This window comes from Rattus norvegicus, chromosome X, assembly GCF_021556685.1.
Source record: "Rattus norvegicus strain SHRSP/BbbUtx chromosome X, alternate assembly SHRSP_T2T, whole genome shotgun sequence".
NCBI classification, from domain to species: domain Eukaryota; kingdom Metazoa; phylum Chordata; class Mammalia; order Rodentia; family Muridae; genus Rattus; species Rattus norvegicus.
Genome location: NC_141554.1, coordinates 124,675,518 through 124,687,749, shown reverse-complemented (window position 1 = coordinate 124,687,749; position 12,232 = coordinate 124,675,518). Strand labels below are relative to the sequence as shown.

Sequence of the window (12,232 nt, the reverse complement as noted above, 5' to 3'; positions counted from 1 at the left end):
ATGCTTTGTATTTCTTAGTAGGTTTACAATTTAGTTAAAATTACTTTATGGAGTTTTACAAACACAAACTACCCTGTTAGAAGCCTTCTGAGAAGCAGGGCATTGCCAATCATGAGAGCTTACCCCAGAAGAAATATTTATAGTGGTACACAGTACACCCTTCCAGGTCACAAAAAAGCAAGTTCATTCCTTAGTGGGGAGGCTGGGAAAACAGGAAAAATAGTACTTTCTGCCAAGGAATGGTATAGGGAGAAGGTACTGAGGGTTTGGAATAAAAGTAAATAACAGAGTTGGGCTAAAATAATAGTTTTATCTTTTTCAGAATGAAAGCACTCCCAGTTCTTTGGCTCTCAAACTTCCGGTGGAAGGGTAGGTTTCCTGATGTTTAGGTGACAGCCGGCCTGATGAATAACGAGTGGGCATTCAAGTGAAAGCAGCTGGGCCATTCCAGGCTACTGCTTCTGCTCCCAAGTAAAAAGGAGTTCATTCGTGACATCTCCTTAAGGGGTTATTGGTGCATCTCAATTGGACTCCTGGCTATGCTCCCAGCATCGACAGGAAATGATACACAGAGAATTAGAACTGGTATTCACCAATGGCCATTTGCCTCTATGTTAATGCTGGCTTACTGCTTTTCCCCCTCTGGCCAGTCAGGTTGGAGAGACAGGAGACACAGGAAGTAGAAATGATCATCATATTGTCTGCATCAGGCCAAAAAAGAAAATCCACTTTGAGTTTGAAATGCAAAAGCACCATTTTTTCCCATGACCACTCCACCATTCCCTAAACCACTCCACCATTCTAAGACATAGGCTAATTTACTGTCCATTTGTTGACATACCATAATGTGCCAGAACCTGGGCTAGTTCTCAGCTTAGATCACGTAGGAGAGAGCTCAGCAGCCCTGACAAGGAAATGGCTGATAGAGGCATCTACGGGGAAACAGGCCTTTGGCTTACTAAAGTCTTTGAACTATCTTATTATGTTGGCTTGCTGTATGAAGTAGTCTGAAGGAAGTTCTTTAGACTCCTAACCACTAATCTTCCCTTAGAATAGCAAAGTCAAAGGGCTGGAGAGATGGCTCAGTGGTTAAGAGTACTGGCTGCTCTTCCAGAGGACCTGAGTTTGGTTCCTACCACCCACATGGCAGTTCACAGCCATCAATAACTCCAGTATCTGGGCATCTGGTGCACTGTTCTGACCTTTGTGTGTATAGGAATGTACCTAGTGCATGCTCATAAGACATGCAGGCAAACACTTGTACACATTTAAAAAAAACAGTCAAGGTAGAGAACCTCGTTAGGCTACAGATGACATCACGTTGGTCCCTATATCTTAAAATTCTTGTCTGACTGGCTATGGCAGCAGTGCTCCAATTTTGTTCTTCCTCATGGACATATGAGCACAGAAGCTTTTTTTCATGGAGGCTGAATGCGCTGCTGATCTGCGGGAACCCCTTCCTTTCAGCTAGCTCAGATTCTACACACACCCCTGGATATATGCAATCAGTACTTATAATGCTAACACAAGCTAGCAGCCAACATACCCCAATACAAATTCTCAACTGGCTAAGTAATAAGGAAATGCTGTTGGCTCCGAACAATTTGTAACTGTAGGGATCCAAACTAATGTATATTCAGACAAACAAGCAGTTGTGCAGTAAAGTTGGAGGAGGACCTTCTTTTTTTTTTTTTTTCTTTTTTTCGGAGCTGGGGACCGAACCCAGGGCCTTGCGCTCGCTAGGCAAGTGTTCTACCGCTGAGCTAAATCCCCAACCCCGAGGACCTTCTTTTTGATGGATTTGAAAAAGCTACCTCTTGTATCAGCTGTTATTTGTTTGTGGCAGAAACCTAGCACCCAACACTCTAACCAGTAATCTCCTTTCATTGTTGAGCCAATTAAGCAGACATTTTAGCTGTGGAGTACTAGACAGAACCGTGGACTAAAGAGCCAGACGATCTGTTTTTAAGCTTGAGCTCTGTCACTGTAATTATGGGCACTTTTTTTTTGTTCACTGACTACGCTGGATGTTTTGTTCCAATCAGACAGTATACTGTTATTTCCAGTCACCTGTTTTGCAACTTCATGGTCAGGAGAGAGTACAAATGAATGGATATAATGATTAGCCATGATTGTCCTCGTGGCTTCATAGCTAATCAACCTTTCTAACTCTACCTTGTCTTTCACTGGAATGTTTCTCTTTGCTTTTCAGAAAGAAAATAACCTTAGCCAATCTAGTCTATGGAATTCTTCGCTCTTCTGTCACCATCCCATTCCAGATGCTCTCAGCTGCTGCACGGTGCTTCTAGCTGCTGCTTCCACCCACACAGTCTTTCGTCTCTCCCATCCTACCCTGCACCATGAGACAATCACTTCCCTCCCCTTGAGGGTTTTTTTTTTTAATTCCAGCATTTCCACCACCCTGCATAAATATTTTCCACAGCCATCTTTACATACCAAGTCTGATTTTCAAGATCTCATTCCAACCTGCTTTTCCAGCCGGTTATGCTGCATGCTCTTCCTCTTCTCTGCCTGTGCTGACATTCCCTGCAACGCCTCATTTTTGCCTATCGGATTCTTACTCATTCTCCCAAGGTCAAACTCGGATATTTTCTTCTCCTCTGTGAAGCCTTCCCACCTCCTCTTCCCTCACCTGGTGTTCGTTTCCATAGTATTTGATTCACAGCAGTCACATGCCACCTCGAACTTTATGTGTGTGGATGGAGACATACCAGTTTTTTTTTTAAACTAGTATGTTATAAACTGAGGTAGGGGACCGTAATTCTTTCATTCTTGCATTTTCCTCTGGCTTCATGTCTGTGGTGGTTACTTCTGTGTCCTAACTAATGTCTAATGAGTGCAGAAAGGAAGGTGGTGTGATGGTGCTACAAACAGTATGAGGTTTGGAATCAGAAGGCCAAGTGACAGTACTGTCACTGATTTGAGGTGTCCCAGCGTGAGCCCAGGTTTATATCAGTAAATATGGACATAGTGCTTCCTGTCCTGTGTCCTATGACTATTATAGGCAGGATGCAGAAGTTATGAAAGCCAAATGGTGTAAATATATAAGATGGTTAAAAAAAAAAAGCAATGCCATTAGAATCAGGCTTTGAAAATCTGTTCTCGCTCTCTGCTCCTTTGTATACATTCTATTTTATCCAATGATAGATTTCCCTACCACTCTGTGGAGAAGAGAGGGAAATAGGGAAAACAATTGAATCATTAAAAGTCCAGACTGCAGGCAAGATGTTGCTGGGGGGAAACAGCAGAAGCCACAGGAGAATGCTGGTTGGGAACACATTAAAGAGAAGGATGATTCCATTCAGAGTGTCAACTGCCAGTCAAGCCTCCCAGCCTTTCAACTAACCTCTTGACTCTCCCTCAATGCTGAACTGTGGTTAGGATTGACCAGTTCTTAGGGCTGGGAATATATAGTGGTAAAGCACCTAGCTAGCCTGCTCCAAGGCCTGGGGTTTCAATTCCAGCACTGGAAACAAAGTAAAAACAAAACAAAGAGTGTCCCGATCAGCTCCGGAGGGTAGATGCTTGCCTAATTCAGAGCCAAGGCCAGTCTTTAGAGCTGGTCTTGAGCCTACGGAATGAGGAACTTACAGACCAACCCCAATAGAGAAACAGCCCCTCCCCCAGAGTCGCCATTACCGGTTCTCATTTTTAGGCTTCCTTTCCAGCTCCCATGCAAATATCCTTGAGCTCTTTTGAAGGTCACTCACTTGCATCCGTCATTTGCATCTTTCGATCTTACCCTCCATAGCAAAGGCTGATGTGGGAGGTGAGAAAACTCCCAGGATGAGATCAGTGGACAGCTGGGAGTGGGGGAAACATTAGGCTGAAGAGACAGGACGAGGAAAGGATGGTGCGGGCTCCATTGGATCCTAAAGCCAAGTTAGGCTAAATTTCGAGTTGGGGGTGGTGGGCAGGAATCTTTTTAAGGCAACAGACTGGTCCCTCTTCCTGTACTAAGCACTTACTCCTTAAGACACTGGTCTCACTTTTTAAACACCATCAAAAGCATTCTCTCCTAAGTCAGGAAAAGCAAACATTTTCAAGTTACTACACATTGGGAATGGATAGAACTCATCTCCTTGGGAAGCCTTTTTGTTTCTTTACCTCCAGATACCATTTCCTAATTCTCCCTCCTTCTCTCGTTCCTCAAAGACTTAAGAGTTCATAAGAGTTCGCAGGGCAGGAATCTCAAGAGCATTTGAAAAAACTGCTACTGTACTTTAGGAGCCATACATATGGTCTTGTAGCCCCAAAGCCAACCTCCACCCCCACCCTACTTCGGCCCCACCTTCCAGAAGTAAGGGAGGCTGGGACCTCTTAGGATCCCCGGTGCTGGCATCAGAGTGGTAGCTCTGCCATTCCAGTCCAACCTCCCGACCCCTCCCGCTGGGCTCTTACTTTCGGTAGGCAGCCAGCTGCACCACACTGCAGGGGAAGAGGCGCAGGCACGCCACGCCATTCCCTTTCCACAGGGCTCTTGGCCCTTCGGACAGCCACACACGGCGTCCGGTGGCCCACAGTCCCTGGGAGTGGCTTTGCACCCTGCCGACTTGGGCCAGCACAGTGGCGAGCTCCAGGGGCGCGGTGAGACTAAGGCTGAACGCCCCCGCCAGCCCCGCACACAGGAACCTCTGGCTGCCGGTTAGCCGGCCATCCCGCCTCCACGTAGCCATCCAGACCCAGCCCTGTGCCGGCCACCTCGTGGCTGGTGCCCTGGGCTCGCGGGGTAGTAAGAGCAGTCCGGCCAGGCCCCGCCCGGCTTGGGGCGGACTTGCGAGGTGAACTCGGGAAGCCAGGTTCACACCCGAGCAGCGCCTCGGGGTTAGGGTGGGATCAAAGGCGAATCTCTCAGGTATCTGAGGCATGCTCAGTCAGTGTCTGTTTGCAACGCAATAGGCAAGACCGAGGCTTCCATTTTCTGTGGCGAATAGTCACTCTGTTCTTTCAAGGCCTAGCCAGCAACACGCATTTCTTAGGTATCCCTGTAGGTACCTTGCTTCTTCTGGGTCCCTTTTCACATTCTATCTCCTCCCCGCTCTCCTGACTATCTTCTCTTCCATCAGCCTCTTTTATTTTAAATCCTGAGTGCAGAAAAGACAGACCTTGAGTACCAACCACAGCTGCTACCTAGCAGACACTTGCCAATCGTGGCTCACACAAACCAGCTTTTTAGCAGATAGGGCCTCATTTTCAGAGAGTGTGGTTAAGGCTTTGGAACCTTACCTACCTTAAAATCCTTAGCGCTGCAGGTGACCTGTCACAGGAGGGTAGGGAAGTCATTGGCTCTCTTTGTGTCTCAGTTGCTTCACATGTACTATGAAGATAGTACTTTCAAGGAATTACTATAAAGATAAATGAACAGTGACTGCAAGAAGAAACAGTCTGTATGTGTTGCTTATGAGGGTCCGATTAGATGTTACTTTATAGAAGAGGAAAGTAAGACACGAAGACACTTGCTCAAAGCTGAGTGTCCACTACCACGCGGAATCACTGTTCTATGTAGGTCAATTTTAGACCTACATCTACTAAGGGCCACACACAAGGGTTGCGTAGCTGTATGGACACTCAGTGATTCTGTTGGGTAAGGGATAGGACCATAAAGATTAAAAGGTGCTAACTGTGGCTTGGCCAGAATCTAAGAAGGATTTTGAAATATTAACCACTTTCCAATTTTAATTCTGTTTTAAAAAAAAATAATTACAAGGAAAGGGACCGTGAGTAAACCCACTGCTGGTGTACATCATCTTGGGGTTGCATCTTATTTTCTACACTGGTTATCATGCTGTTAATGGAACCTTTTCAAGTTAAGCACATCCATCCAATCTGGCACATACTAATTGTACATTTTCACGGGATACAATATGATATCAGAACATGTGTCACAGGAATTTCAGGTTCTTGGTGGCTCATCTCACTACTGAAAAAAGTGGGGAGGTGGCTCAGTAGGTTAAGTGCTTGATAGGCAAACAAAAGGACCTCTGGCATCCATGTAAAAGCTGGGCACAGTGGCCCATGTCTTTCCGAAATAGTGAACTCGAGGTTTGGTGAAAGAACTTGCCTCAGAAATTAAGCTGGTAGTTTCAGAGGGATGGTGAAAAGACAGGAAAGAGAAAATGTCAGGATGAAACCAAATACTGTGAATGTTAATTTTATTTTATTTTTTAAATATGTATTTATTTATTATGTATAAGTCCACTGTTGCTGTCTTCAGACACACCAGAACAGGGCATCAGATCTCATTACAGATTGTTGTGAGCCACCATGTGGTTGCTGGAATTGAACTCAGGACCTCTGGAAGAGCAGTCAGTGCTCTTAACCACTGAGCCATCTCTCCAGCCCCTGCATGTTAATTTTAAGTTTAGAAATTGTTTTTACTTAAAAACAATCCATTGGAAAACAATGGGATAATGATCAAGGAAAACACTGGATGTTAACCTCTGGCCTCCATATGTACAGACATGCACAAGCCCGGTCCCCGCCCCTCCCCTCTTTGCACACTTATGAACCAACATAAGTGAAGGTTTTACTTTCTTTTGGCCAGAATTAAGCAGACAAAAATTCTGAATCCTCTCTGCTTTGCCCACGTTAGTGTTACGATTTATAAAAGGTAAAACAACAGGCTGGAAATGATGCACGTACAAATTTAACAGGGAGTCTAAGCTATTAGCAGCCAGAGATCAGTCTTTCCTCGTGAGAGACCCGTTTATCCCCTGCTACCAGGACTCCCAGGAGTGGCTTATCCTCACCCCAGCATGGATTTTCTCAGAGGGAAGTTCTAATCCTTAGGGCTCCTGTTACCTAGATACAAGGTAGAGCGAACAAACCAAGGTAATTAGCTTACCCATCACTTTAAACATTTACAAGAATTTATTGGAGATTTCAAAATCATCGAAAAGAGGATTTTTTAAATGTTCCCAACACAGAGACAAAAGCCATTTCTAAAAACAGGAACCATTTTCAGTCTTGCAAGCTCTAGGCTAAGAAAGACGAGGTCTAATTTAACCTCCCAAGTATATTTTTCTATGCAGATACACGGAGCATTAAAGCAAAGCACGTATTTGAGGCCTTCTGCTTTTTCTTGATAAGGTGCTGACAAGATGAGTTCTTATTTACTGCAGCTAGCGTCTTGCAGGTCTGTTCAGCACTGGGTGTGGCAGGGTTTCCACTGGGAGCACTTACTTGCATTAGGGAAGCCTTGTTCTGCTCCCAGCAGCTGGGGAATACACTTATTTGTCTTGTTCTGTGAGTTGCTGGGTCTAGCAGTGGTAAGGGAATTTTCTAGCTGTGGAAAGTGGCAGAACGTAACTTTATAACTCTGCAGATCGGAAGATGTAGGATTGTTAAAGGACACGAATTGGAGTTTTGGAGTGTGGTAAGGAAACTTTCAGGTACCAGCTTTTCCCTAAGCACTTTTATTAGCACATCTGGGCCTTAAAGCTCGCCAGGAAGCATCACCCTGGGACAGCAGCTGCTGACACCTACCTGGTTATACAGAGGGTTGGCTCAGTTGAGTCAACTAAAAAACAAAACCATTTTTGGTTGAAGATGTGGAGTTGAGCCTTATACACCCTAGGCAAGTGCCCCATCATTGAGCTATGTCCCTAGTTCAGTTTGGTTTTGTTTCAAGGCAGCTTCTATGGGAATTTAAAATACACCTTCTTGGAACGTGCGCACTGCCTTTTTCTTTTGTTTTATGGTTCTTTTTTGTCTTTTGCACAAATAAGATGTTCAAATGAGCCAGAGATGGAGCCAATTTAAGTCTAGCCAACTCTAGGCCAAGAAAGATAATGAGGTCTACTTTTAGCCTCAAATGCATATTTTGGTATGTTTTCTTTTGCAGTTAACACTGAACAGTAAAACGACTAGCAGTAATGTATGTATTTGATACCTTCTGTGTTTTCATGATAATGTGCTCATGAGATGTGCTCACATTTTCCTGAGCTCGAGTACTGCTCATCTGTTAAGCACTGGGCATATGATACTTGTCAGTCTTTTGTTTTTAAATCGTGCCCTGGGCATGGATCCCAGGGTCTTACATATGCTAAGCAAACACTCTTCTGGTGAGTATGTAGATGTGAGACATAAGTCAATTCCTGATGACATCTGGCATTTATGTTGTGATGTATAGACAGACTCTAACTTTATTTACCTTTTTTTTTTTTTTTGGTTCTTTTTTTTTCGGAGCTGGGGACCGAACCCAGGGCCTTGCGCTTCCTAGGTAAGCGCTCTACCACTGAGCTAAATCCCCAGCCCCTATTTACCTTTTTTTGATACCTATTTTAAAAAGAAAAAAGAAAACTCTACAATGATCCTTAAGACTCTAGACTCTAGGGAGGGTATAGAATGTGAACCTGAGGTATTGTGCTAAAAGCATATACATAACAAAACGAGAGGTGGTCAGTAAAAATTGTAGAAGTAATATTGTGGCGGGAAGCCTATAGGCCGCCAGCTGACATCAACCAGGAGGCAGCCTCCTGCCACCTTACTGCAACTTTCAGTTTCTGTTCTCAGTAAAGCAATCCTTCCTCAGCACATTCTCATAGCTGCCAGCAGTCCTTAGATGATTGCTGATCTTGCTGTTTGGACTAACACTGATTGATTCATGTTCCATTACTTTCATTTTCATTCTTTTTAAAAAATATTTATTTATTTATTTATTTATTTATTTATTTGTTTATTTATTTATTTATTTAATGTATGTGAGTACACTGTAGCTGTCCTCAGACGCAGCAGAAAAGGACATCAGATCCCATTACAGATGGTTGTGAGCCACCATGTGGTTGCTGGGAATTGAACTCAGGACCTCTGGAAGAGTAGTCAGTGCTCTTAACCGCTGAGCCATCTCTCCAGTACCCTTTCCTTCCCTTCTTTACAATTGTGGGATTTTACTTTATAAATTGTAAAAGTAGTATAGAGCTTTTGTACTAAGACAAATGGAACTAAAGTATATCAAGGAAGTTCTCTGCTGTGTGCTCTGAGGTAAGCCCAGCTAAGAGGTATGGGTGTGTGAGTACATACATACATACGTGTCCATGGCTGCCTGTATCCCTCCCCCCATGTGTATATGTGTCTTTCTTTGCTTTTTGTGTTCAAACATTCACTTATGTGGGGTTGTTTTCTTTGTTATCCTCACTTCCTTTCTCCCTCTATACCTGCCCTTTTCTCTTCCACCTTTCTTTCCCTTTAAATAGACATAAAATCAGTACTCTGAAGTGAATTTTTAAAGTAAATCGTCCTCATAATCATGTTATCTGTGGAGAAGGAAACCTGTACAGTCAGCAATAAAACAATTTCAACTCTGTGTCCTTTTATACTATTTGCCTTTTCTCCTTTCCCTGTGCCATGGGCATGAATTGCAAAAACAAAACAAAACAAAGCAAAGGGTTGGGGATTTAGCTCAGTGGTAGAGTGCTTGCCTAGCAAGTGCAAGGCCCTGGGTTCGGTCCTCAGCTCCAAAAAAAAAAAAAAAAAAAAAAAAACCCAAAAAACAAAACAAAACAAAAAAACAAAAACAAAAACAAAAAAACAAAAACAAAAACAAAGCAAAACCCTAAAAATCTCTCCACCAGTTTTCTTTGAAGCATTTCCATCAGATGCAATGTTTTCTGGAACATTGTCTTGCTTTCAATGAGCTGATTAATTTTTAAATGTCAAACAATTCTCTCTAAAGTTCTGAATAAAACAACATACAATCTTTTATAAACGTGTGCGTTAGCTATTTTTATCAACTTGACTTAATCTAAGATAACCTGGATAGAGAATCTCAAGTGGACTTGTCTAGATTGAGTTGGTCTGTGGGTATGCATGGGAGAGGCTTTAATTGGGTTAATCGCAGTGAGAAGACTAACCTTGACTGAGGGTCACACCTTTTCAGGAGAGAATGGTCTGAATGAGCCGAAGAGACTGAGCTGGGCCCTGCAGGCATTCTTTGCTCTGTGTTCCTGATTCTGGATTAGAAGTAACCAATCAACTCCCTCAAGTTTCTGTTTCTGTGCCTTTCCTCCTGCGATGGACTATAACCTAAAACGCCTTCTCCTCTAAATTGCTTTCTTATTCTCTTAAAGATGTTTGGGGAAGTGAGATAGCTCAGTGTATAAAGGGATTTGCCAGCCAAGACTGAAGGCCTGGATTTGATTTCTGGAAGCTATACAGTGGAAGGAGAGAACCAACTCTCAAATGTTGTCCTCTGACCTCAATAAGTACCATGGTGCATGACATAGACAGATGAATAGACACCCAATAAATATTATTAAATTTTTAAAAATTACTTTTAGTTTTTTGTTTTTTTTTTAGGAGCTGGGGACTGAACCCAGGGCCTTGCGCTTGCTAGGCAAGCGCTCTACCACTGAGCTAAATCCCCAACCCCTACTTTTAGTTTTAATTATGTGTTATGTGAGTGTCTCTATGTGACTTTGTGCACATGAATGCAATGACCATGGAGACAAGATTTTCTGGGACTGTTTTGACCACTCATGTTTGCAGAGGTTGTTCTTTCTTGCTTTCTTTCAGAACTTAGTTTAAATGTTATCTCTTTTCAGAGGTCTTGCCCGTCTACAGTCTATAAAGCTCCCACTCACTCTACTCCATTCTCCCCTTTCAGCTCACAGCCTAGCTTTTAGTATACTCTACTCCTTTGTTTCTTTCATTCATTCTTTCTTTCTTTAATGAATTATTCTAGTTTTTTATAACTGACATTCAGTTACCCCTCAAAATTCACTCCCAATGACCAAGAAGGAAAGTCAGCATTTGGTATGTCTTTTACTTGACAGCCTTTTTCTAAACTCTTGGTCTTCCTCCCTTGGCTAATTTTTTTCTGCCCAGAAGCACTTCACTCAGTTGATTCCAGATCCTGTCAACTTGACTATCAATATTAATCATCATTATCTTTCATGTAGTTTGTCTTCATGGACACCAGATCCTATTTATGCTCTTGACTCCCTGGGGGTCAAGTCTTGCACTACCCTCTGTGGTGCTTTGAGTGAGGTGGCCCCCATAGGCTCATATACTGAAAACTTGGTTTCCAAGTGGTGAAACTCTTTGGGAAGGATGAGGAGGTGTGGTCTTATTGGAGGAGGTATATTACTGGGAACAGGCTTCTCCGTTCTCAATTAGCTCCCTATGCCTCATAGTTGTGTCTCAAGATGTCAACCCAAAGATACTGCTCTAGCAACATGCTTGCCTGCCTGCTGCCATGCTCCCAAATAAATCAGCCAATAGGGCTGGTAAGATGGCTCAGCAGCTAAAGACACTTGCCACCAAGCCTGTTGACCTGAATTTGATTCCCAGGATGGAATGAGGGAATAGACTTCCTTGAGTTATTTTCTGACCTACATGCATATGTGCTCCCTCCAATTAATAAACATAAGTAAAAAATAAAGTACATCGGCCAGTACATTAACAAATAAACAAGCTACTATTATCTCTACATCACTGGTCCTATAGGTGAATTCTACAAAACAGAGAATAATTGTGATATTATATGTATTTTAAGTTAAATATCTATGCAACTCATAAGACTAGAACAACCTTGATATACCATATGGACACTGTGAAAAAAGAAAATTACAAATTGTTCTCTGTCATGAACTTACATGGGGAATTCAAAATAAAATATTTACGAGTTGCATTTGTCTTAGTAATAAAATAGATTTAATATTAGAAAAAAACACTATTAATTTAATAAACTAGGATAATAGAAGAAACTCAAATTAGCATCCCCTTTATGTAACAATTAATGATAAAAGAGGCAATGAATTTAGAAGAGAGTAAGGAAGAATATTTGGAGGGTTTGGAGGAAGAAAGGAAAGAGGAAAATAATATATAATTTCAAAACATAAAATAAAATAAAATTTAAAAGATCTTGTGTGTGTGTGTGTGTGTGTGTGTGTGTGTGTGTGTGTAGATATGTGCATATGAGTACAGGTGTCTTCAGGGGCCAGAAGAGAACACCAGATCCTTTGGAGCCAGAGTTACATACAGGTGGTCATGAACTGCCTCCTGTGTGTGCTGGGAATTGAACTTAGGTCTTCTGAGTAGTACATGGTCGAAAGCACTGAGCAATCTCTTCAACCCCCTAGTACCTCTTTTCGTTTTTGAAGTTTCTCTTAGTTTTTAATAGGGAATGTCAAAAATAATACCTATTTTTGTAACAAAAATCCTTCATTGTCATACCTGATCATTTAAACATTTTTCATAATTACAGAAGTTA

General features: G+C 42.5%; 1 protein-coding gene across 4 annotated transcripts in view; it reads right to left on the bottom strand.

Moving 5' to 3' along the window:
* The window catches only part of Slc25a43 (solute carrier family 25, member 43), a 34,322-nt gene extending 29,591 nt beyond the window's left edge, over positions 1 to 4,731 (bottom strand). For 3 of the 4 annotated variants that reach the window (NR_197318.1, NR_197319.1, NM_001432878.1), the window contains exon 1: positions 4,423 to 4,731. Coding sequence is in view for 2 of the 4 variants with exons in the window: in NM_001432878.1 (NP_001419807.1) it covers positions 4,423 to 4,697 (275 nt within the window). In the remaining 2 variants the exon portion in view is untranslated. The remainder of the gene's footprint in view (positions 1 to 4,422) is intronic. The other variant, XM_087599324.1, reaches the window with a different exon arrangement.
* Between the last annotated feature and the right edge of the window lie 7,501 nt (positions 4,732 to 12,232).